We start from the raw sequence: 26,062 nt of genomic DNA, 5'->3' as shown, positions 1-26,062 counted from the left end.
TATCGCCGTTCCTTCATCGTCGCTGGGTCAAAATCCTGGAACTCCCTTCCTAACAGCACTGTGGGAGAACCGTCACCACACGGACCGCAGCGGTTCAAGAAGGCGGCTCACCACCACCTTCTCAAGGGCAATAAATGCTGGCCTTGCCAGTGACGCCCACGTCCCATGAATGAATAAATAAATAAAAAAATGAGTCCCTCTCCCCTGCTCTTTTCACAGAGCTCTGCAATTTTTTTCTTTTCAAGTATTTATCAAATTCACTTTTGAAAATTACTATTGAATCTGCTTCTTTCAGGCAGTGAATTTCTGATCGTAACTACTTGCTGAGTTTTTAAAAAAATCATCTCCTCTCTGATTCTTTTACCAATTATTTTTAAAATCTGGGTCCTCTGGTTACCGACCCTCCTGCCAGTGGAAACAATTTCTTCTTATTTACTCTATCAAAAAAATTCATAATTTTGAACACCTCTATTAAATCTCCCCTTAACCATCTCTGCTCTTATGAAAACAATCCCACCTTCTCTAGACTCTCCACATAACTCAAGTCCCTCATCCTTGTGAAGCTTTATACTTCGGCCCAACAGGTCCATGCCGGTGTTTGTGCTCCACACGAGCCTCCTCCCTCCCTACTTCATCTCACCCTATCAGCATAACCTTCTATTCCTTTCTCCCTCATGTGTTTATCGAGCTTCCCCTTAAATGCATTGATGCTATTCCCTTCAACTACTCCTTGTGGGAGCGAGTTCCACATTCTCACCACTCTCTGGGTAAAGAAGTTTCTCCTGAATTCCCTTTGCATTTTTTCCACAAGTGGAAACATCTCTTGGTCTACCCTATCAAGTGTTGTCTGTTACTAGGAACAGAGGAACATTAGCCTCAATGGACCCTCTCCTAGTTAGTTAGCCAGTCAATATGTAAACATCCACCAAACAATTACACTGGATACATCGCCCGCCCCATTGCACCAGTCCTCCCTCCCTCTCTCCCCCCTCTTTCCCTCTCTCTCCCCCCCCTCTTTCCCTCTCTCTCTCTCCCCCCTCCTCTTTCCCTCTCTTTCCCTCCCTCCCCCCTCCTCTTTCCCTCCCCCTCCCTCCCTCTCTCTTTCCCTCCCTCCCCCCTCTCTCTCCCCCTCCCTCTCTCCCTCCGTCCGTCTCTTTCCCTCCCTCTTTCTCCCTCCTCCCCCCTCCCACCCTCCGCCTCCGCCTCCGCGCCTCTCCGTTTCTACAAACACAAACACGTGGCGTCCTTGGCGGGCTTTATGCAGATCAGCGATGGCATGTGGGCGGGGTTCAGGGCTTAGAATTGCCCAATCGCATCGCGGATCCCACGTGGGCGCCATCATCATCGCGCTTAAATTAAAATACGGACCAATGGCTTCTCGCTACCGCCGCCTTGCCCCCCCCCTTCCAACCCCGTGATAACCAATCGTTTCCCAGTATCACCCCGACATGCAAATAATTCCCGGTGTCCAACCAATCGCTGCAGGCATATGCAAATAAATCCCTCGCGCTGAGGGCGTTTCTGACCAATCGGGTGGCAGTGCCAGCGGCGGAGCGGGTAACCCATGGTAACGCCAGCCCCAAACACAACGTCGGCGCTGCCAGGAGAGGAGAGGGGGAGGGGGAAAAAACGCGAGTCACCATAGCAACGGCCCTTAGCAACAGAGCTGGAAGCGCGGCCGGCCGCTCTCCGAACAGAAGCTTGCGGCCCCGCGTTCCGTTTAAGCAGCAGCCGAAGCCTGGGCGGCCTCGGCACCGGGGTTATTTGTAAACATTGTCGGACCGGTAGACGAATTTCCCCGTCGCTTGTGAGAAGGGGGCGGGAGGCAGGGAGGGAAGAGGAAACTTGATCCGTGGGTCCGGAACCTTTTATCCAGACGGCGGGTTGCACCCGGACGTTGCTAGGGAGCCGGGTCCGGTGGCTGTGCGCGGTTTTGAGCGGCGGGGAGATGTTCAAGAACACGTTCCAGAGCGGCTTCCTCTCCATCCTCTACAGCATCGGCAGCAAACCCCTGCAGATCTGGGACAAGAAGGTGAGGCCCAGAAGCACAGACCGAAATCAGAGCCGGGGCTCGAGCCGAGGACTAGGCCTCGGGCTGTCCGACCGTCCGGGCCCGAGTCACCACCCCCTCTTCCCCCCCCCCCCCCCCTAGCCCCAGGCCCAGGCCTTGTGTTTGGCTGAAAATGGATCCGCTCTCCCCTCCAATACACGGTGGGTGGACGAACCACCCCCCCCCCCCGGGAGTGGGGCCTAGAGGTGGGGAAGGAACATGGTTTTATGAAAGGGAAATCGTGATTGACAAATTTATTAGTGTTTTTTGAGGATGTAACTAGCAGGGTAGATAAAGGGGAACCAGTGGATGTCGTATATTTGGATTTTCAAAAGGCACATAAAAAATTGTTACAGAAGGTAGGGGCTCATGGGGTTGGAGGTAATATATTAGCACGGATAGAGGATTGGTTAAAGGACAGAAAACAGAGAGTAGGGATAAACGGGTCATTCTCAGGTTGGCAGGCTATAACTAGTGGGGTGCCGCAAGGATCAGTGCTTGGGCCTCAGATATTCACAATCTACATTAATAACTTAGATGAAGGGACCGAGTGTAATGTATCCAAGTTTGTGGATGATACAAAGCTAGGTGGGAAAGTAAGCTGTGAGGGGGACATAGAGTCTGCAAAGCGATATAGACAGATTAAGTGAGTGGGCAAGGTGGCAGCAGATGGAGTATAATGTGGGGAAATGTGAGGTTATTCACTTTTGTAGGAAGAATAGAAAAACAGAATATTTTTTAAATGGTGAGAAACTATTAAATGTTGGTGTACAGAGAGATTTGGGTGTGCTCGTTCAAGAAACACAAAACGTTAGTATGCAGGTACAGCAGGCAATTAGGAAAGCAAATGGCATGTCGGCCTTTATTGCAAGGGGGTTGGAGTACAAGAGTAAGGAAGTCTTACTACAGTTGTACAGGGCTTTAGTGAGACCTCACCTGGAGTACTGTGTACAGTTTTCGTCTCCTTATCTAAGGAAGGATATACTTGCCTTAGAGACGGTGCAACGAAGGTTCACTAGATTAATTCCTTGGGATGAGAGGGTTGTCATATGAGGCGAGATTGAGTAGAATGGGCCTATACTCTCTGGAGTTTAGAAGAATGAGAGGTGATCTCATTGAAATATATAAGATTCTGAGGGGACTTGACAGGGTCGATACTGAGAGGATGTTTACCCTGGCTGGACATTCTAGAACTAGGGGGCATAGTCTCAGGATAAAGGGTTGGCCATTTAAGACTGAGATGAGGAGGAATTTTTTCACTCAGGGTTGTGAATCTTTGGAATTCTCTACCCCAGAAGGCTGTGGATGCTCAGTTGTTGAGTATATTCAAGGCTGAGATGGATAGATTTTTGGACTCGAGGGGAATCAAGGGATATGGGGATCGGGTGGGAAAGTCGAGTTGAGGTTGAAGATCAACCATGATCTGATTGAATGGAGGAGCAGGCTCGAGGGGCCATATAGCCTACTCCTGCTCCTATTTCTTAAGTGATGCGGTGGGGAGGCCTCCCGCTTCCAGTGTGTCTGTTTGGCTCAGTTGGTAGCCGTCTCTCTCTTCCCTTCTTACCTCAGGGTCAGCAGGTGGTGGATTTGAGCACCATGGCTCCTGCTCCAGGACCAGCCCATGAGCTCGGGCTATCCGGCTCGGATACCTGGAGTACTCTTACCGGCACCTCCCCAGTCCTACAGTACAGTGGCCTAGTTCAACCTACATCCTTTCTTTTAAAGAAATAAGAAAAGACTTGCATTTATACAGCACCTTTCAGGACCTCAGGATGTCCCTAAGCGCTTTACAGCCAATGAAGTGTGTGGAGGCGGAAGATGTTGATATGGTTCTTAATGAATACTTTGCATCTGTCTTCACAAGAGAGGGATGATGCAGAGATTGTAGTTGAGGAGGAGGAGCGTGAAATATTAGATGGGATAAACATAGTGAGAGAGGAAGTATTAAAGGGTTTAGCATCTTTGAAAGTAGATAAATAACCAGGCCCAGATGAAATGCATCCCAGGCTTTTAAGAGAAGCAAGGGAGGAAATAGCGGAGGCTCTGAGCATCATTTTCCAGTCGTCCCTGGCTACAGGCGTGGCGTCAGAGGATTGGGGGATTGCTAAAGGTGTACTGTTGTCTAAAAAGGGAGAAAAAGAGATAGACCGAGTAATTATAGGCCAGTCAGCCTAACCTCGGTGGTGGGCAAATTAGAATCATAGAAAGGTTACAGCACGGAAGGAGGCCATTCGGCCCATCAAGTCCACCGTATGCAAGAGCAATCTAGCTAGTCCCACTCCCCTGCCCTGTCCCTGTAGCCCTGCAATTTTTTTCCTTTCAAGTACTTATCCAGTTCCCTTTTGAAGGCCATGATTGAATCTGCCTCCACCACCCCCTCGGGCAGTGCATTCCAGATCCTAACCACTCGCTGTGTAAAAATGTTTTTCCTCATGTCACTTTTGGTTCTTTTGCCAATCACCTTAAATCTGTGTCCTCTGGTTCTTGACCCTTCAGTCAATGGGAACAGTTTCTCTCTATCTACTCTGTCTGGACCCTTTATGATCTTGAAGTTATTGGAATCAATTCTGAGGGACAGGATAAATTGTCATTTAGAAAGGCACGGGTTAATCAAGGACGGTCAGCATGGATTTGTTAAGGGAAGGTCGTGTCGGACTAACTTGATTGAATTTTTTGAGGCGGTAACAAGGAGGGTCGATTAGGGTAATGCGTTTGATGTAGTCTACATGGATTTTAGCAAGGCTTTTTAGCAAGGATTCAAGGGAAAGTGGCAAATTGGATCCAAAATTGTCTCAGTGGCAGGAAGGAAAGGGTAATGGTTGACGGGTGTTTTTGCGACTGGAAGGCTGTTTCCAGTGGGGTCCCTTGTTTTTTGTGGTATATATTAATGATTTGGACTTGAATGTGGGGGGCATGATCAAGAGGTTTGCAGATGATACAAAAATTGACCGTGTGGTTGATAGTGAGGAGGAAAGCTGCAGACTGCAGGAAGATATCAATGGACTGGTCAGGTGGGCAGAAAAGTGGCAAATGGAGTTCAATCCAGAGAAGTGTGAGGTAATGCATTTGGGGAGAGTAAACAAGGCAAGGGAATACACAATAAATGGGAGGATACTGAGAGGTGTAGAGGAAGTGAGGGACCTTGGATTGCATGTCCACAAATCCCTAACGGTAGCAGGACAGGCAGATAAGGTGGCTAAAAAGGCATACGGGATACTTTCCTTTATTAGCCGAGGCATAGACGAGCAGGGAGGTTATGCTAGAACTGTATAAAAACACTGGTTAGGCCGCAGCTTGAGTACTGCATGCAGTTCTGGTCACCACATTACAGGAAGGATGTAATTGCACTAGAGAGGGTACAGAGGAGATTTACGAGGATGTTGCCAGGGCTGGAGAATTTTTAGCTATGAAAAAGGATTGGATAGGCTGGGATTTTCTTTGGAACAAAGGAGGCTGAGGGGTGATTTGATTGAGGTGAAAAAATTATGAGGGGCCTAGATCGAGTGGATAGGAAGGACCTAGTTCCCTTAGCAGAGGGGTCAATAACCGGGGGGCATAGATTTAAAGTGATTGGTGGAAGGATTAGAGGGGAGCTGAGGATAATTTTTTCCCCCAGAGGGTGGTGGGGGTCTGGAACTCACTGCCTGAGAGGGTGGGAGAGGCAGAAACCCTCAACTCATCTAAAAAGTACCTGGATGTGCACCTGAAGTGCCGCGACCTGCAAGGCTACGGAAAGTGGGATTCACTGGATAGCTCTTTTTCGGACGGCATGGACACGATGGGCCGAATGACGACCTCCTTGCTGTAACTTTCTATGATTCCAAGTACATCCTTTGCTCTCCTGAGTCTGGACTACTGCGCGTCCTGTATTCTAACTCGAGTTCACCCATCACCCCCTGTGCTCACTGATCTACATTGCCTCTCGGTCTGGGAACACCTCAATTTTAAAATTCTCATCCTTGTTTTCAAATCCCTCCATGGCCTCGCCCCTCCCTATCTCTGTAACCTCCTCCAGCCCCACAACAAGATCTTTGCATTCCTCCAATTCTGGCCTCTTGAGCATCCCCGATTTTAATCGCTCCACATTGGCGGCCGTGCCTTCAGCTGCCTAGTCCCTAAGCTCTGGAATTCCCTCCCTAAACCTCTCCGCCTCTCTCTCCTCCTTGAAGACGCTTTTTAAAACCTATCTCTTTGACCAAGCTTTTGGTCACCTGTCCTAATATCTCCTTATGTGGCTCGGTGTCAAATTTTGTTTGATAATCGCTCCTGTGAAGCACCTTGGGATATTTTACTACATTAAAGGCACGATATCGACAAGCAGTTATTGTTCCTTCCGCCTTCCCCGTCACTGCTGGCGGCTCCATCAGCCTTCCTCTCTGGGATTCCCTTTCTAAACCCGTCCACCTGGTCACATCACTCACCACCTTTAAAAGGCTCCTCAAAACCCGCTTCAGTGAGCACACCTTTGGTCACCTCCCCCTGAGCTCCCAGTTTCCAGTCAGAGTCCAGTCAGCCCCTCTGTGAAATGACTTGGGACGTTTTGCTATGTTAACGGCAGTGCATACAAGTGTAAGGTGTGATTTCAACAAGATTCAGGGCTCACTGTGGTAGTTTAACTGCCTCTGACAGACTAAATATTTATTAAAAGAAAATTATATTAAATATCTACAAAGTACTAATTTCTGGTTCTGGTGCATTAACTACAGCCCCTGGCCCAGCTTCTTATAGTTTAATTTGCATATTATTCTGTTTAAATTTAGGTGAGAAATGGCCACATAAAAAGAATTACAGACAATGACATTCAGTCCCTGGTATTAGAGGTTGAAGGAACTAATGTCAGGTGAGTCCTACTGATCCCATCCTGCTTTAACTCTCAGGTTAATTCCCCAATTACTCAGTGAGGAACTCAGCCAGACAGATCAGGAAGGTCCCTGGCTCAGTCCTCAGTCTGGATTCAGCTGGTCTTTGTGTGTGTGTGTGTGTGTGTGTGTGTGTGAGAATCGGCCTCAGTATCTCGGGGTTAAGGAGGGGAAGCTGAGCTCTGGTTCCCTCTCCCAATCACTGAGTAGTGACTCTGCTACAAGTGTGCGTTTGAGTCTCGACGGTTTAAGGACAGGAGCAGGTTCAGCTGTGATGTCTCCGACTGTCAAAAGCCTCACACGTGTATAATGGCCAGTGGGGCAGGGTCGACGCCCTCGGAGGGGAGGGGAGGGCGGGGGGACTGATGCCCGCAGGGGGGGGGGCGACGCCCTCAGAGGGCGGGGGGGGGGGTGGGTGGGTCACACCTTCAGTGGTAAGGGGACTGTACCCACAGGCCGATGCACCAAGTAATGGTGTAAAAGGTTGAGTAGAATGTGGAGTTTGCAGGTTGCCGGTGTGTCCGTTCGCGAGGAGTTCTAACACTCTGTGTCTGACCTGTAAGTTTGATTTGATGGTGACTGTGATTGAAACCCCCTTTCAGCACCACGTATATCACATGCCCGGCAGATCCAAAGAAAACCCTCGGCATCAAGCTTCCCTTCCTGGTGATGATCATCAAGAACTTGAAGAAATATTTCACCTTCGAAGTCCAGGTGAGAGTGAAGAACAAGCCGCCTCGCAGCCTCCGAACCAGACGGGTCGGGCTGAGGTGCTGCTGCCGTTAACTGATTCGCAAATGAGAACCCCCCGCGCCCCCGGGGCTGCTGCAGTTTGCCACTTTCGGTCCTTAGTCTTTAAATCGAGGGCCTGCAGTTCCCGCCGGCTCGCTGGGTCAGCGCACCAACCACCGTGGTCCTTGGCCAAACGCACTAACGTTCGGCTCGGGTCTGTGCCGAGCCAGCGGTTGGGAGCGGGGGGGGGGAATCAGCCAAGAGTTCCCGCCCTGATCACAGCGCGGTGACTTATTGCTGGGCGTCGGGCACCGACCGGATCCAGCTGGGCAGTGATGCCCACCACGGTGGAATAGTTGGCTCAATGGCTAGGCCTGCACAGGGAGAGTGGACATTTGACAACATCGCGAAGGATGTTCGGGGTCTGTGGAACTATTTCTCTCTCTCTCCGTGTGTACGGCCCTCCTTCTGTCTCTGTGTATGCCCCCTTCTCTCTCTCTTTCTCCCCCCCCCCCCACCCCGTGTATGGCGCACCTCTCTCTCTCTCTCTCTCTCTGTGTGTGTGTGTAAGGCCCCCTTCTGTCTCTCTGTACTGACCGTCCCCCCTCCCTTGTGTACAGCCTCCCCCTTTCTCTCTTTCCCTCTGTGTACGCCTTCTCCTTCTCCCTCTCCCTGTGTACGGCTCTCTCTCTCTGTGTACGGTTCCCCCCCTCTCTCTCTCTGTGTACGGTCCCCCTCACTCTCTCTGTACGGTTCCCCCCCCTCTCTCTCTCTCTCTCTCTCTGTACTCCACCCCTCTCTCTGTGTATAGCCCCCCCGCCCTCTCTCTCTTTCTGCCTGTACGCTCTCCCTCCCTCTCTCTGTGTATGGCCTCTCGCGCTCTCTCTCTCCCTCTTTCTCTGTGTATGGGCCCTCCCTCTCTCTGTGTATACCCACCACCACCCACCCCCCCTTCTCTGTATGGCTTTCTCTCTGTATGGCCCCTCTCTGTCTCTGTCTCTCTCTGTACGCCCCCCTCTTCCCTGTACGGCTCCTTCTCCCTCTCTCCCTGTATGACACCTCTCTCTCTCTCTCTCTCTCTGTACCCCTCCCCCCCCCCCCCTCACTGTACGGCCCCCTCTGGTTCTCACTGTCCGTGCGCCTGTGCGATTCTCACTCTGTCTGTTCCCCACGGTCTCTCTCTGTCTCCGCAGGTTCTGGACGACAAGAATGTGCGCCGGCGATTCCGAGCGAGTAACTACCAGAGCACGACCCGGGTGAAGCCCTTCATCTGCACCATGCCCATGAGACTGGACGACGGCTGGAACCAGATCCAGTTCAATCTGTCCGACTTCACGAGGCGAGCCTACGGCACCAACTATATCGAAACGCTGCGAGTGCAGGTGAGGCAGTGACTGCCATCGGCCGGGGCATTTCCAGGTCGGCAGGTAGCTGCCATTTAACAATAGGGTCTTATCAACCACTTGCATTTATAAAGGTGCCTTTTTAATGTAGAATATATTGTGTTCAATTCTGGGCACTGCACTTTAGGAAGGATGTCAGGGCCTTAGAGAGGGGGCAGAAGAGATTTACTAGAATGGTACCAGGGATGAGGGACTTCAGTTATGTGGAGAGACTGGAGAAGCTGGGATTGTTCTCCTCAGAACAGAGCAGGTTAAGGGGAGATTTGAAAGAGGTGTTCAAAATCACGACCGGCTTTGATGGAGTAAATAAGGAGAAACTGTTTCCAGTGGCAGAAGGATCGGTAACCAGAGGACACAGATTTAAGGTGATTGGCAAAAGAACCAGAGGGAACATGAGGAAACATTTTTTTACGCAGCGAGTTGTTATGATCTGGAATTCACTGCCTGAATGGGCGGTGGAAACAGATTCAATAATAATTTTCAAAAGGGAATTGGATAAATACTTGAAAATCATAGAATCATAGAAGTTACAACATGGAAACAGGCCCTTCGGCCCAACATGTCCATGTCGCCCAGTTTATACCACTAAGCTAGTCCCAATTGCCTGCACTTGGCCCATATCCCTCGATACCCATCTTCCCCATGTAACTGTCCAAATGCTTTTTAAAAGACAAAATTGTACCCGCCTCTACTACTGCCTCTGGCAGCTCGTTCCAGACACTCACCACCCTTTGAGTGAAAAAATTGCCCCTCTGGATCCTTTTGTATCTCTCCCCTCTCACCTTAAATCTGTGCCCCCTCGTTATAGACTCCCCTACCTTTGGGAAAAGATTTTGACTATCGACCTTATCTATGCCCCTCATTATTTTATAGACTTCAAATTTGCAGGACTAGGGGGAAAGAGCGGGGAATGGGACTAATTAGATAGCTCTTTCAAAGAGCCAGCACAGGCAGGATGGGCCTTCTGTTGTATTATTCTATGAGAAACGTCCTTAGGTGCGAGGAATATCGAATTTTAAAGTTGAGGTGTCGGGGGACTAGAAACCAATGTTCAGTCAGCGAGGACTGAGGTAATAGGTGAATGGGACCTGCTGCAGAATAGGAGACGGGCAGCAGAGTTTTGGATGAGCTGGAGGAGGATGGGAGGCCAGCCAGGAGAGCATTGGATCGAGTTCAAGTGGCTCCTAAAAGGCAGAACAGAGCGGAATATAAAAATCGGAGGCTGAGGCATCCAGTTAACATGAAGAAACGGGAGAGAGAGAGAGAAATTAGATATCTGAAATAAAATTAGAAAGCGCTGGAAACACTCGTCAGTCAATCAGCATCCGAAAGAGGAAACACAGGTTAACTTCTTGGGTATAACCTCTCATCGGAAGGATCTGTCACAGGGTCTGTAGCTGAATCCTTGTGATGAAGGAATAAGAACAGAAAATGCTGGAGAAGTTGAGCAAGTCAGGAGAACTGGAAACTGTTGAAGTGGCGGAGGGCGTCAGAAGAGTCGCGGATGCAGGTCGGAAGAGACTGGACAAGGGGAGGAAAGAGTCGAGAGAGGAGGAAATAAGTTCCGTGGGGCAAGAGCAGGCTGAAAGGATGGGTCTCCCGGGGCAGTCCTGTTTGTGGAATCTCGGGAAGGAGATGGAAGCGGGCTGTGGGGGGTTGGGGAACTATGAGGTTGGAGGTCGTGGGTGGGGGAGGGGGGGGAAAAGATCTCCAGAGGAGATGAGGTCAGTGACGGTCTGGGAAACTATGATTTGATGTTCGGCGGTGGGGTCACGATCCAGGGGGAGGTAGGAGGAGGTGTCGGAGAGTTGGCGTTCAGCCTCCGCAAGGCAGAGGTCTGTTCGCCAAACAACAACAGCACCGCCCTTGTCAGCAGGTTTAATGACAATCTCAGGGTTGGACCTGAGAGAACGGAGTGCTGTGAGTTCAGAGGGAGGGAGGTTAGAGCGAGTGAGGGGAGCAGAGAAATTGAGATGAAGGGTTGGCAGTCGTGTTTTTCTAGTGTTTCCTGTTTTCATTTCACGGCAGGAATCTGACCCTTACCTGTTACGTCCCTGTGAATTTTATTTTGACCCCGTTTTCAATTCTAGCTCCGGAGAATAAAGCCAAGAAATAAAAACATTTTATTTCAAACCTTCAGGTCTGTGTCACCTGCTGTCACCGGCGATCCCCGCTGCGGTAGACGAGCGGTGATCCCCAGGTCCTTTATTGACCTTGTCCTGGTCGGTCACACTGGTCTGACTAAAGCTTTCCTGTTTATTAGTAGCTATGCTTTTATTTCAGGCAACCCACAGATAAGTTGAGCATTAAAAAAATTCCCTATCATCTTAGGGGTTCAGACTGTAATGCATGATATCCCTGTTTGTTTGAAGCAATAATCCCCCTCTGTATCTGTGTACCCCCTGAATACTGATACTGGAACCGGAGAGATGTGTTACACCAAACACCTCCCTGATTTGTAGTGCACTCTCTTAACTGGAGCCAGTATTGCTGTGTGTGTGGACTTTAGTTTCACTAATAAGTGGTCGAGTTAAAGAGTCGGTGGTGTTTGCTTTCCAGATTCACGCAAACTGTCGGATTCGGCGGGTTTACTTCTCCGACAGACTGTACTCAGAGGACGAGCTCCCAGCAGAGTTCAAACTTTACTTACCTGTACAGAATAAGGCCAAGGTGAGTCTGGTAAAATGTGGGCTCCTCATAATAACATACAAAATTGATGGACAGAAAAAGACCAGCTGGTCCATCAAGCCTGTCCCACACCATGATGGCTGGAGCATCACTGATTAAACACCACCTCCCCCCCCCCATCTCCTCCTCCCCTCCCCCCCCCCGCTGGAAACAGCCTTCCAGTCGCAAAAACACCCATCGACCATGACCCTTTGCTTCCTGCCACTGAGCCAATTTTGGATCCAATTTGCCACTCTCCCTTCGATCCCATGGGCTTGTGCTTTTTTGACCAGTCTGCCATGTGGGGCCTTGTCAAAAACCTTGCTAAAATCCATGTAGACTACATCAAACGCACTACCCTCATCGACCCTCCTTGTTACCCCCTCAAAAAATTCAATCAAGTTAGTCAGACACGACCTTCCCTTAACAAATCCATGCTGACTGTCCTTGATTAACCTGTGCCTTTTGAAATGACGAATTACGCTGTCCCTTAGAATAGATTCCAATAATTTGCCCACCACTGCTATTTCCTCCTTTGCTTCTTTTAACATCCTGGGATACATTTCATCCGGCCCTGGTGATTTATCTACTTTCAAAGATACTAATCCCCTTAGTACTTCCTCTCTCTCTCTGTTTATCCCATCCAATATTTCACACTCCTCCTTAACTACAATCTAGGCATCGTCCCTCTCCTTTGTGAAGACAGATACAAAGTATTCATTAAGAACCATCCCCACATCTTCCGCCTCCACACATAGTTTACCTTTTTGGTCTCTAATAGGCCCTACTCTTTCCTTAGTTATCCTCTTGCTCTTATTATATTTATAAAACATCTTTAAGGTTTTCCTTAATTTTACTTGCCAGTATTTTGTCATGCTCTCTCTTTGCTTTCCTAATTTCCTTTTTAATTTAACCTCAGCACTTTCTATACTCCTCTGGGCTTTCTGTAGTACTGAGCTCTTGGTGTCTGACATAAGCTTCCCTTTTTTGCCTTATCTTACCCAGTATGCTCCTTGTCATCCAGGGGGCTCCAGATTTGACAGTCCCACCCTTTTTCTTTGTGGGAACATGTTTACTCTGAACCCCTTGAATCTCCCCCTTGAATGCCTCCCACTGCTCTGACACTGATTCACCTTCAAGTAGCTGTTTCCAGTCCACTTTTACTAAATTACTTCTCAGCTTAGCAAAATTGGCCTTTCCCCAATTGAGAACTTTTATTCCTGTTCTATTTGGGGGTAATATTCTGGCATGGGTGGAGGATTGGTTATCTAACAGGAAGCAGAGAGTTGGGATAAATGGTTCATTCTCGGACTGGCAACCAGTAGCCAGTGGTGTTCCGCAGGGGTCGGTGCTGGGTCCCCAACTCTTTACAATCTATATTAACAATTTGGAGGAGGGGACCGAGTGTAACATATCAAAGTTTGCAGATGATACAAAGATGGGAGGGAAAGTAGAGAGTGAGGAGGACATAAAAAACCTACAAGGGGATATAGACAGGCTGGGTGAGTGGGTGGAGATTTGGCAGATGCAATACAATATTGGAAAATGTGAGGTTATGCACTTTGGCAGGAAAAATCAGAGAGTAAGTTATTATCTTAATGGCGAGAAACTGGAAAGTACTGCAGTACAAAGGGATCTGGGGGTCCTGGTGCAAGAAAATCAAAAAGTTAGTATGCAGGTGCAGCAGGTGTTCAAGAAGGCCAACGGAATGTTGGCTTTTATTGCTAGGGGGATAGAATATAAAAACAGGGAGGTATTGCTGCAGTTGTATAAGGTATTGGTGAGACCGCACCTGGAATACTGCATACAGTTTTGATGTCCATACTTAAAAAAAGACATACTTGCTCTCGAGGCAGTACAAAGAAGGTTCACTCGGCTAACCCCGGGGATGAGGGGGCGGACATATGAGGAGAGGTTGAGTAGATTGGGACTCCACTCATTGGAGTTCAGAAGAATGAGAGGCGATCTTATTGAAACATATAAGATTGTGAAGGGGCTTGATCGGGTGGATGCGGTAAGGATGTTCCCAAAGATGGGTGAAACTAGAACTAGGGGGCATAATCTTAGAATAAGGGGCTGCTCTTTCAAAACTGAGATGAGGAGAAACTTCTTCACTCAGAGGGTGGTAGGTCTGTGGAATTTGCTGCCCCAGGAAGCTGTGGAAGTTACATCATTAAATAAATTTAAAAGAGAAATAGACAGTTTCCTAGAAGTAAAGGGAATTAGGGGTTACGGGGAGCGGGCAGGAAATTGGACATGAAGCTGAGTTCGGATCGGTCAAGGCCCTGTGGGTGGCGGAGCGGGCCCAGGGGCTGAGTGGCCGGGTCCTGCTCCTACTTCTTGTGTTCTTTAGATTTGAGGTTCGGATCAGATCAGCCATGATCTTATTGAATGGCGGAGCAGGCTCGAGGGGCCGATTGGCCTACTCCTGCTCCTATTTCTTATGTTCTTATCTCTGTCCTTTTCCATAACTTTGCTAAATCTAACTGAACTATGATTATTACCACCAAAATGCTCTCCCACTGTTACTCCTTCCAACTGCCCAGCTTCATTCCCTAAAACTCCTGCACCATCTCTCCAGCCATGCATTCATCTGCTCTATCCTGTTTCTACACTAGTTAGTGTGTGGCACCGGGAGTAATCCGGAGATTACGACCATTGAGGTCCTGCTTATTAATCTCATTCCTAACTCCTGAAACTCTGCCTGCAGGATCTCATCCCTCTTTCTACCTAGGACTTTGGTACTGATATGGACCACGACCTCACCAGTATTCTCCCCCTCCAGAATGTTCTGCAGCTGCTCAGTGACATCCTTGACCCTGGCAGCAGGGAGTCATCCTGGAATCACGTCTGCGGCTGCAGAAACGCCTATCTGTTCCCCTAACAATGGAATCTCCTATCACTATTGCTCTCCTGACCTTTCTCCTCCCTCCCCCATACAGCTGAGCCACCCATGGTGCTGTGGACTTGGCTCTGGCTGCACTCTGCAGAGGAACCCTCTTCCTCACCAGTATTCAGAACTGACGACATCTCGCTCTCTAACCAGTAGTCAGGGAACTCCTGCACTTCCTGCCTGGTCCTCTTTGTCTGGCGTTCACCCAGTGTCTCTCTGCCTGCACTCTCTTAAACTGTGGGGTGACCACCTTGTGAAACATGCTATCCACGCAACTCTCAGCTGTGCAGGTGCATTGCAGACATAGTGGATGCATTGGTTTTGATAGAAGTCAGAGGGATTTGGGTGTCCTTGTAAATGAATCACAAAGTTAACATGCAAGTACAGCAAGCAATTAGGAAGGCAAATGGTATGTTAGCCTTTATTGCAAGGGGGTTGGAGTATAAGGGTAAGGAGGTCCTGCTGCAATTATATAGGGCTCTGGTGAGACCACACCTGGAGTACTGCGTACAGTTTTGGTCTCCTTACCTAAGGATATACTTGCCTTAGAGGGGATGCAACAACGGTTCACTAGATTCATTCCTGGGATGAGAGGGTTGTCCTATGAGGAAAGATTGAGTAGAATGGGCCTATGTTCTCTAGAGTTTATTAGAATGGGAAGTCATCTCATTGAAACGTATAAAATTCTTAGAGGGCTTGACAGGATAGATGCTGAGGGGGCTTTTTCCCCTGGCTGGCGAGTCTAGAATTAGAGGTTATAGTCTCAAGATAGGGGTTGGCCATTTGGGGCTGAGATGAGGAAAAGTTTCTTCACTGAGGGCAGTGAGTCTTTGGAATTCTCTACCCCAGAGGACTGCGGATGCTCAGTCGTTGAGTACATTCAAGATTAAGATCAATTAGATTTTTGGACACAGGGAATCAAGGGCTAGGACAGGAAAGTGGAGTTGAAGATGATCAGCCATGATCTTATTGAATGGCAGTGTATGGTCTACTCCTGCTCCTATTTCTTATGTAACAGGGGAGAGGAAGATATGGAGTGGCACCTCACCAGGGCAAGGGGAGAGCAGAGAGGGGAATGCTGAACAGTTAGTTTGTGTCAGGTCATTGGCGGCTGGCCAGGAGGGGTATTGGTGCAATGTGCATACTGAACTCCTCCCCTCATTCCCACCCGTTATGCATTTTGGTCACAGAAACACATGGTCTAGATAAGGGGAGGGGAGAAGAGTCTGGAGATCTAAATGAACTGTCCTAAAAAATTCTCTCATTACAGTGAGATACGTGAGCAGTGTTGGGAACACAGGATGAAGCTTCCATGTGTTGACAGAAGACCAGCTCCCCTCCCTCTCTTCAGTACCATCAGCTGCCCAACATGGAGAAACACTATGGAAAAATAAATGTTTTGTATATTTTCATTTAATATTACCCCAGTGATTTAAACTTTGTCATTGGTTTTGCCTCCAATATTGTATCTTTTATTTGAAATAAAACTTTCTTATACTTAAGTTGGACCCAGTGTTTCACTGAAGGGGCCGAGGAGAACCAGCACATAAAGCACAGCTCCCTCGAGGGGAGTACCATCACTACAGCCTTGCCAATGTGATCCACAACCTGAGAACAGAGAAAATGGTGCTGGTTGCCAGTACTGCCTTTGGGTGTTGGGTGGTTGTTCTAATAGAAATGCCAGAATACATAGTATCAAAAGTCCATTTCAGGCTGTCCAGCTGCCTTCAGGGTTCACTACACTATCCCTCAATCGATATGCCTGTCCAACTCCCTCTCACAATTACTGTTATCTCTCGTCACCTTCCTCCAGTCTGTTCCAAACATTCACCATCCTCTGTGTGAAGTAGGTAGATCCGATCTGTTTACTCACTGTCCTGTCATTGGGGATGTATTGAGCATAGAGTACAAACATAGAGTACATTTACTTGGGCTTGATGCAGTGCACGTGGAGGATTGTAGAGTGATAGTTGACTTTATGTTTCTGAATATATTTCAGATATAAAGATTATAGCCCTAATCATGTGGGTTTTTTCTCAACTCCATCCCACCCACTATGTGGGTGATTAAGCCCTCTCACTTCACCCAAATGAACATGATGCATGAGTGCAGAGCAGGGGTGCCCAAACTGTCTTTGTGAACTGCTTAGGGGCATGAAGTTGAACTTTGAGGACCCACATCATAGAATATTACAGCACAGAAGGAGGCCATTCTATCCATGCCTATGTTGGCTTTGAAAGAGCTATCCAATTAGTCCCACTCCCTTGCCCTTTACCTCATAGCCCTGAAAATTTTCTCCCTTTCAAGTATTTATCCAACTCCCTTTTGAATCTGCTTCTTCTCAGGCAGTGCATTCCAAATCATAACTCACTAAACTTTGTCATTAATTCCCACCTACCTCAAGCTGTAAATAACAGATCTTAAATTTATCCATCAATGAGGCAACCATGCTGACAACAACCCTTTCCAGAACCATAGAATTCAAATGGATCAAACCAACTATTGTGTAAAAACAATAAAAGCACAAGGAGGTGCCAGGGGAGGAGCAGTAAAGAACTGCATCAGCTTCCAAATTGGATTCAGTGGACAAAGCTTTCCATCTCTTCACCTTCAGCTACCCAAGCCCAATATCCTAACAATCCTCTGCTTCAAAAAAAAATTCTCCCAATCCTCACTCTGTTGGTTGACTCTCTCAAATTCATAGCTCTCCAGTTACCGACTCACCGCATCAAAAATTAATTATCGGAGCCTCTCCATTTTGAACACCTGTTATCAGACCGCCTCTGTCCCAGCTAAAAGAACCCTAGTTTCTCTAGTCTCACAACTAAAGCATCTCAACCCTGGTATCGAGGGTGTAGTAGACACCCTACCCTGTCTAAAAGTAGGGTAGCCAAAAACACAGCCTCCATAGCAACAGTGCGATCCAGCGATGTTCAGGTGTTTTGTGCACCCGTGCAGGCATAAGCTCCCTCTACACTGTCCCATCAAACACTCCCAGGGCAGTTACAGCACGGGTTAGATACACAGCAAAACTCCTTTTCTCTTTAAGTGTAAGGTTTTATTCCTGTAGCAATAATAAAGGTTGTATTTGTGCACCAGATTGTAACAGTGTTGTTGCTGTTCCACCCAATACTGCAATTTAGGAAACTGCCAGTTTCATTTGTCCTGTGCTGTTGTGGAATTTAATCCCCCTTGATCAGGCAGCCCCTTCTAAACATTGCACTTCAAAGTTAAATCCTTTCCACAGTTTCATTGTTCTGAGCAGCATTGAGTTATACGCAATCAATTCACCAAAAGCAAAATCAAGAACTTGTTTAAAATGATTGTTTTATTAAAAACCGTATCTACCACAAGTGCTACCTGAAAGATACCCATTCTCGGGCTGGCCAGACCTAGTGTGTTGGCCTTAGGTTCATTTTCCCTTTTGTTTGAATCCATGATCTTCATTAATTTGTTTCCTTTCCACATAATTAAAGTACAGTTTCAAAAAAAACTCCCAAAAGACCTGGTACAAGTAGAGCAAAATTATTACAGTATCAGATATCGAACCTATATACACACAACTGTGGGGCAATCACTTTTAATGGGACGTCACAGCCCTCCTTCACTCAATGATATCGGTGAAGGACTGCAGCAAGAGGAGAATGCTGAGTGAACATCTGATCCCAGGTTACAGCTGAGCAGCATAAAAGATGGGAACAAAGGGAGGGACTGGGAGACACCAGTCAAAGCTCAGCTATTTCTCCAAGGGAGGGACTGGGACACACCAGTCAAAGCTCAGCTATTTCTCCAAGGGAGGGACTGGGAGACACCAGTCAACACTCAGCTATTTCTCCAAGGGAGGGACTGGGAGACACCAGTCAACGCTCAGCTATTTCTCCAAGGGAGGGACTGGGACACACCAGTCAAAGCTCAGCTACTTCTCTAAGGGAGGGACTGGGACACACCAGTCAAAGCTCAGCTACTTCTCCAAGGGAGGGACTGGGACACACCAGTTGGAGTGTGGATATATATTTTTTTACATACCACCTGGGGTTAGGTGGTAATTCCTTTTGAAGGTTCCTCTCCCTTTAACTGGGGGCAGTGAGCCCTACCCAATACTGTGTGCTGTTCAGTAAACAATTTTTGGAGTTTTGTTCTTTAAAAGAAAAGATAACCATCTTGATTGAGAGGTTTGAAGAAACACCAGTGAAGTGAGGCTGTTAGAGTCCATGATTAATAATTAACTTTCTGGCCAAAAGGGCTCAGAGAGTGAAGTAATTATTGGGTCAAATCAGAATGGATAAGGTTCAATATTAAACAACAGGAGGTCCAAATACTGGGCAGGTTTTTAATAGCTCAGGAATTCCACATTGTACAGGGCAAGGGGTGGGGGGGGAAAGAGAGTGACAGAAAGAGGAGGGGCACAAGGTGGTAGAGAGAACTCCAGTCCAATAAAATGCACCAGACATGGGCAGTAAGTCTTCCTGCTCTGAGCTATCACAGCCCCCTTTTGCCCAGCCCAACGTCAGTTGGGGGGCAGTGCATTTAAAATTTAAAAATAAATTGTGAGTACACAGTGGGGTCTTTTTTTTAAAAATAAAAATAAAAGACAGCCATGAATTCAAATATCAAAAAATTACCACAGCCACCCCAGAGAGTGGACAGTACAATTCTAGTCTGGATTCCCTTCCACCCACCAGCTGCTACTGAGCTGGGCACCAGGACACATGGTTAGGTCATGGGTCACTTGAGCAGCAGCATAGACCCGACTGGCCCGTTAGGATTTCGGGGGCACCGTGGCAGACGGCAGCAGCAACCGAGCCTCTCCCTCACTTCCTTATTTTGATTATCTGCCCCCATCTTGTTTCCTGGGGCACAATGCCAGCTGCCCAGTAACATACAAAAGGCGGCTACAAAAAGAAGTGGGGGGGAAGCATATATAATGGAAGCAGGTAACGGGTAGGGAGGGAGGGAAAAGGAAGGAGGTCTTACTTTCGGGATCATAGCGAGGCCGCCCCAAAAAAGCAACTTGGACCCATTTGACAGACAGTTACAATATTTGAGAATCTGAGACAGTGAGTTTATAAAATAAACGCTGAACTTGACGCTGGCACCTATTAAATGCGTGCTAACCCCGTGTGGAGTGGGATCTCGCTGGCGTTACCTGTGGCCTGTACTCACCAGTGGTGACCATACAGGTCCAAAAAGAAAACAGCTGCCCTAATACAGATCCCATTAGTACAGACATCCATCACAACTACACCCCCCCTCCCCACATCCTTTTAATAAACAAGCACCTCTCCTCCACACTCGCTCAATATTTAACATCGAGGCGACGGTCAACAGGATGGATGATTACTGACCCAGTCGGTGGAGCACGTTAGAAACCGGAAGCTGGACTGATCTGTCTGAACAGATCACACTCCAGGGATTGCATTGCTGATGCTTTTTTCTATCTTACAGTAAGAGACAGGAAACAGATTTACAATCAGAAGTTACAAAAAATCAGTTAGGCACTTGGTGAAAAACAAACACCAACAACTGACCACACATATTTTAGGGAGAACTGCTTCTGGTTCAGGCTAGTTTTAGCCCCCTTGGCCACAAAAGCCTTTTTGAAAAAAAAAACATGATTTAAGCTTTTTAATGACAAGTATTTGTACTGGGAATCTCTCCAACAGACAAGTAATGCCTCAACTTAGTGAAACCTGCATCCAATGTGTGCACACACTCAAATTAGTATCAGGAAGTAGATAATCGGAGGCTAACTCTTAGAAGAGAAAGGCAAGTCTGCAGGGCATTGGACGAGTACTTTACTGTTTGAAGTACTCACCTATCTAATATTGGACAAACAATTTTTTTGCCAACACATTTATTTTTGAAAATAAAAAGAGTCAATTTTTCCCGATTGGATGGAGCTGCCAGGGCAAGGCTCCTTCCTGCGAGACCATTCTGTAAACTCACCCATAGAGGTTGTGTTGGAGATTTCAGACTGGTCTGAGGAACTACTCAAAGGTGGCAGACTCCAGGAGAGCAAGGTATGGGGTTTGCTCTCTCATAGGTGGCAGACTCCAGGACAGCAAGGTATGGGGCTTGTTCTCCCATAGGTGGCAGACTCCAGGAGAGCAAGGTATGGGGCTTGTTCTCCCATAGGTGGCAGACTCCAGGACAGCAAGGTATGGGGCTTGTTCTCCCATAGGTGGCAGACTCCAGGACAGCAAGGTATGGGGCTTGTTCTCCCATAGGTGGCAGACTCCAGGACAGCAAGGTATGGGGCTTGTTCTCCCATAGGTGGCAGACTCCAGGACAGCAAGGTATGGGGCTTGTTCTCCCATAGGTGGCAGACTCCAGGACAGCAAGGTATGGGGCTTGTTCTCCCATAGGTGGCAGACTCCAGGACAGCAAGGCATGGGGTTTGCTCTCTCATAGGTGGCAGACTCCAGGACAGCAAGGCATGGGGTTTGCTCTCTCATAGGTGGCAGACTCCAGGACAGCAAGGCATGGGGTTTGCTCTCTCAAAGGTGGCAGACTCCAGGAGAGCAAGGTATGGGGTTTGCTCTCTCAAAGGTGGCAGACTCCAGGAGAGCAAGGTATGGGGTTTGCTCTCTCAAAGGTGGCAGACTCCAGGAGAGCAAGGCATGGGGTTTGCTCTCTCAAAGGTGGCAGACTCCAGGACAGCAAGGCATGGGGTTTGCTCTCTCAAAGGTGGCAGACTCCAGGAGAGCAAGGCATGGGGTTTGCTCTCTCAAAGGTGGCAGACTCCAGGAGAGCAAGGCATGGGGTTTGCTCTCTCAAAGGTGGCAGACTCCAGGACAGCAAGGTATGGGGTTTGCTCTCTCAAAGGTGGCAGACTCCAGGAGAGCAAGGCATGGGGTTTGCTCTCTCAAAGGTGGCAGACTCCAGGACAGCAAGGCATGGGGTTTGCTCTCTCAAAGGTGGCAGACTCCAGGAGAGCAAGGCATGGGGTTTGCTCTCTCAAAGGTGGCAGACTCCAGGACAGCAAGGCATGGGGTTTGCTCTCTCAAAGGTGGCAGACTCCAGGAGAGCAAGGCATGGGGTTTGCTCTCTCAAAGGTGGCAGACTCCAGGAGAGCAAGGCATGGGGTTTGCTCTCTCAAAGGTGGCAGACTCCAGGACAGCAAGGCATGGGGTTTGCTCTCTCAAAGGTGGCAGACTCCAGGAGAGCAAGGCATGGGGTTTGCTCTCTCAAAGTGGCCTAGCAGCAGGAAGTCTGTGGGGGCGGGTGGGGAAGGAAGGAAGAGAGAAACCGTCTTTTTAAAAAACACACTTTTAGAAATATAACATCTCTCTCCCCCCCCCCCCCCCCGCCTTTATAAAATGGGAGGTGGAAGGGTTACTATGAACAAAAGCTGCTCCCCATAACTATCCTCCACCCTCAAATACAAGGGGTTTGAAGTCCTTACAGTGGGATTGGGGCACCATCAGGATGAGTCTTTAAATTAGAAAGGATTATATTTAAATATTCTCTCCTCCCTCTCCCCCATACCCTGATGTTTAAATATTCTCTCCTCCCTCTCCCCCATACCCTGTTTAAATATTCTCTCCTCCCTCTCCCCCATACCCTGATGTTTAAATATTCTCTCCTCCCTCTCCCCCATACCCCGATGTTTAAATATTCTCTCCTCCCTCTCCCCCATACCCTGATGTTTAAATATTCTCTCCTCCCTCTCCCCCATACCCCGATGTTTAAATATTCTCTCCTCCCTCTCCCCCATACCCCGATGTTTAAATATTCTCTCCTCCCTCTCCCCCATACCCTGATGTTTAAATATTCTCTCCTCCCTCTCCCCCATACCCTGATGTTTAAATATTCTCTCCTCCCTCTCCCCCATACCCTGATGTTTAAATATTCTTTCCTCCCTCTCCCCCATACCCTGATGTTTGTCAGGAGCTTTGCCCACTGGGCGCGTATCTAGAAACGGTGGGCGGCAGTTCTGCAGCTTCCCAGTGAAAACCGGCCCCTTGTTGTAAATGGATGCTGGAAACCTGGCTCAGGGAAAGCTTCTTCATTCAGCTCCCTCGCACGGTTAGAATCGCCACCATTAACTGGGGGTGAGCAGCAATCATCTCCAAATTCTACAATGCAGGCTTCTATACCAGTCCTCCCTCAGAGAACACTTCCTCTAGTTGACGAGTTTGAATGAAATCTTTTTATGTGCTATTTACTATTAACAGGTCGTTAATTTGTTTGGTACCAGAGGAAATTAAAGCCTCTGCTGTTTACACAAATGGGGGCAGGGGGGGGAACCCTTGTACATCTTACCGCTGAATTTCAATTGGGACAGAAAAGGGTGCCAAGAGCTCTTAATGTGTCCATATATCGATGGCAAACGGATGATGACACCCACCAGGTTTGTACATTCCTCATACAACACATCACGGAGCACTAGGGCAAATGGTGTAAAACAGCGGCTTTTGTGACCATACGGGGGGTTCAAACAAAATTGGCTTCAGGGAAAAATATTCTATAAAATATAAATGACCCCTCCCCTCCCCGCCCTCCCCCCACCCAATAGATCCCTGAAGGATGTTTGTGGAACACATTTTATTCAGCTTCACTCAGTGGAGTCAAACTATGGCTCGGTATCCCAACCAGGTAGGAGAGGGACCCGATGGATTACCTCAGGACTGTTAACAATCGCCCTGTTAACCAGTTACGTCTGGAGCAGAGGGGGCCGGGGCGGTGGGGTGGGCGGAGGGCGAAACATGGCCGCAGCTTACTGGAGGGACAGGAACCAAGAGACTCAAACTGCCTGTGCAGAAATAAACAAATGCTTTCCTCTCGGGGCCTCTACCCCCTCACACTGGCTCAGCAACACACCATCTCCAGCTGAGGAAACCGCTCAGTGTTCTATCCTCGGGCATCTCATCAAATACCCTGACCTACAGCTGTGAGATTTGAACAATGAGATAATAACACTGGCTAACTACACGGTTGAATTTTCCGCTCCCAGCAAGGAAGGCGGGGGAGTTAGCTGAGGTAAAGTTAATATTAATCCACTCAACAGGACTTGAGTCTCCACGCTACTTGCTGGGGATTTCACACTCAGTAGATCAACGAAAAGAACCCCCCTCCTTCCCCCTTTCTGCAATGGACGGCTACACTGGCACCTTATATGGACGGCATAATTTACATTCCCCGTCTCACTTTGGCTGGCCTGCTGCTAGGGTGAACTGTTTAACCTCTTTCCTCTTGCTCTCCCCACCTTCTCCCCCCCCCCCCCCCCCCACATCAAACAACCTCCCCAACCCATCCATCCATCAGCTTTAGCTCTCTGGGCCCCATTTGCAGTGGTCAGTGACTGAAGTCCCATAGTTTCTACAGCTGAATTTATGCACGGTTGAGTCTACCGGCTACAGATGCAACAATTAAAGGGATGGCCTCTGTGTTCCACAAACATTCCCTTTTAAGGCATCAAGCTCTCCCCCCACCCCCTTTTTTTTTAAAAAAAAGAGAGAAGTCCTCTCCAAAAAATTTCCCACCAATTATAAAAATAGACAAGGAAGGCATCATCACAGCCCTTGCTCATGTACTAAGTCCTGTAGTGCTTGAGGGTTTGCAGATTATCACTGGGGGCCCTCGCAGTTCAAGATGTAATAATCGTGCACGTACATCAGCACTGCTGCCGGCTGCCCGATGATCAGGGACACCCACACAGCAGCATTCCCGTAATTCCCACTCAGGAATCTCCCAACGAACCAAGCCAGCGGAATCTGGAAGTCAAAAGGGTAAAGCGATTAAATTTCCCCTCCCTGTAATTCTCTCTCTCTCTCTCTCTCTCTCTCTCCCCCCCGACACATGCACGGGATTAGTGATAGAAAGCTAGTCTCAAAAACATTCTCCGGCCCGCACACCCTTTGGACAAAGCTGGACGAGCAAAATGGGGGTTCAGACCTCACACCCCTCAACCAGATGGACAAGTCCGTCTCTCCAATTCGGCAAATGATGGATGAAGTTGAACATTCTGGGCAGTCAAGGTTGTTAAGACTTGGCTGCAGGGAAGGGATCGATTTTCCAGCATCCAGCAGGGGAACTAATCAGAGATACGTTTTTTTTTTAAAGCCTCAGTGATCACTGTAAATTTACTCCATTGCTCGTTTTTAAAACCACTCATGCCAGCCATTGCTTCACTTCTGCCAGTATGGCGGAGAGAGAGGGAGGGTGGTGGGAAAATGAACTTCAATGGGTCAAATGTCCTGTCTGAAGCCTTTACTTCTCTGCTGTTCTTGTGCAACGTCCGTGAAGTTCACAGTTTCAGGTTCATTACTGCTTAAGGAAATCACCGATTGCATGTCAACCACCCCAAGAGGGGAAATCCCTTTAGTCTCCAAGGAACATTACCAAATTGCGCTGACCTGCTACCAAATAACCAAGAGACCCACTGCACCCCATCAATCTTGCTGAGCACCTCAGGGAAGGTTGGGAGTGGAACAGGATGGATGAGTGAGCATGTGTCTCCTGGTCTCTCCACCTTTCCTTCCTCTCTCCATAGGACTGGCATTCCAACATGCAGAGCCATGTTCTTTCTTTCAGGGATATGGCCCAGCGCTGGGTGAAATATATCAGCACATCAAAGGCACACCGGGAAAATCCCACAGAGTCATACAATTCCATTACCATTAGTTACTCACCTGTGCCATCATCCCCATGAATGCCCACAGGCGGAACATCTTTAGAGGGACACTGACCAAATACTGGAGAAATAAGACAGTTCATTTAGAACTCGAGGTAGAGACCTCACACAGAAGCAGTTGAAACACTACTTGTTAAAAACAACACTGGTGGCAGAAGGAGCAGGGGGCTTGTTCATTCCTGACGAGACAAAAGTCTTGGCGCAGTGCTAGCACTCGCACCTATGAGTCAGAAGGTCATGCATTCAAGCCCCACTCTAGAGACTTGAGCACATGGTCCAGGCTGACACTCCAGTGCAGTACTGAGGGAGTGCTACACTGTCGGAGGTGCCGTCTTTCAGATGAGACGTTAAACTCAGGCCCCGTCTGCCCTCTCAGGTGGACGCAAAAGATCCCATGGCACTATTTCAAAGAAATGCAGGAGAGTTCTCCTGGTGCCCTGGACAATATTTATCCTTCAACCAACATCACTAATAGATTAACTGATTATTAATCTCTGTTGATTGTGGGACCTTGCTGTGCACAAATTGGCTGCCACGTTTCCCTACATTACAACAGTGACTATATTTCAGAAGTACTTAATTGGCTGTAAAGAGCTTTGGGGCGTCCTGAGGTCATGAAAGGCTCTTTATAAATGCAAGTTTTTTTTCTTTCTTTAGTGATTTTGGTCGAGGGATAAATATTGGCCAGGTCACTTGGGAGAACGCCCCTGCTCTTCTTCGAATAGTGCCATGGGATCTTTTACGTCCATCTGAGGGGGCAGACCGGGCTTTGGTTTAATGCCTCATTCGAAAGACGGCACGTCAAAAATACTTAATTGGCTG

General features: G+C 48.2%; 2 protein-coding genes across 3 annotated transcripts in view; one reads left to right on the top strand and one right to left on the bottom strand.

The window, feature by feature from the left end:
• The first annotated feature begins 1,641 nt into the window (after positions 1 to 1,641).
• cfap20 (cilia and flagella associated protein 20) lies at positions 1,642 to 16,106 on the top strand. Its single transcript, XM_067999496.1, has 6 exons — positions 1,642 to 2,032; positions 6,811 to 6,890; positions 7,512 to 7,623; positions 8,835 to 9,023; positions 11,604 to 11,714; positions 15,875 to 16,106. The coding sequence occupies exons 1-6, from the start codon at positions 1,949 to 1,951 to the stop codon at positions 15,875 to 15,877; spliced, it is 579 nt and encodes a 192-aa protein (XP_067855597.1). The 5' UTR covers positions 1,642 to 1,948; the 3' UTR covers positions 15,878 to 16,106.
• A 7,718-nt stretch (positions 16,107 to 23,824) lies between these two features.
• Positions 23,825 to 26,062, bottom strand: part of LOC137299902 (diacylglycerol O-acyltransferase 1-like) — a 103,104-nt gene continuing 100,866 nt past the window's right edge. For both annotated transcript variants that reach the window (XM_067968887.1, XM_067968896.1), the window contains 2 exons: positions 25,239 to 25,301; positions 23,825 to 24,320 (listed from right to left, as the gene is read on the bottom strand). In XM_067968887.1, the coding sequence (XP_067824988.1) occupies positions 24,174 to 24,320; positions 25,239 to 25,301 (210 nt within the window). In that variant the 3' untranslated portion in view covers positions 23,825 to 24,173. The remainder of the gene's footprint in view (positions 24,321 to 25,238; positions 25,302 to 26,062) is intronic.

Source organism: Heptranchias perlo, chromosome 2 (assembly GCF_035084215.1).
Source record: "Heptranchias perlo isolate sHepPer1 chromosome 2, sHepPer1.hap1, whole genome shotgun sequence".
Taxonomy (NCBI): Eukaryota; Metazoa; Chordata; class Chondrichthyes; order Hexanchiformes; family Hexanchidae; genus Heptranchias; species Heptranchias perlo.
Note: the sequence above shows the minus strand (reverse complement) of the source record. Positions and strands in the feature narration are given on the sequence as shown.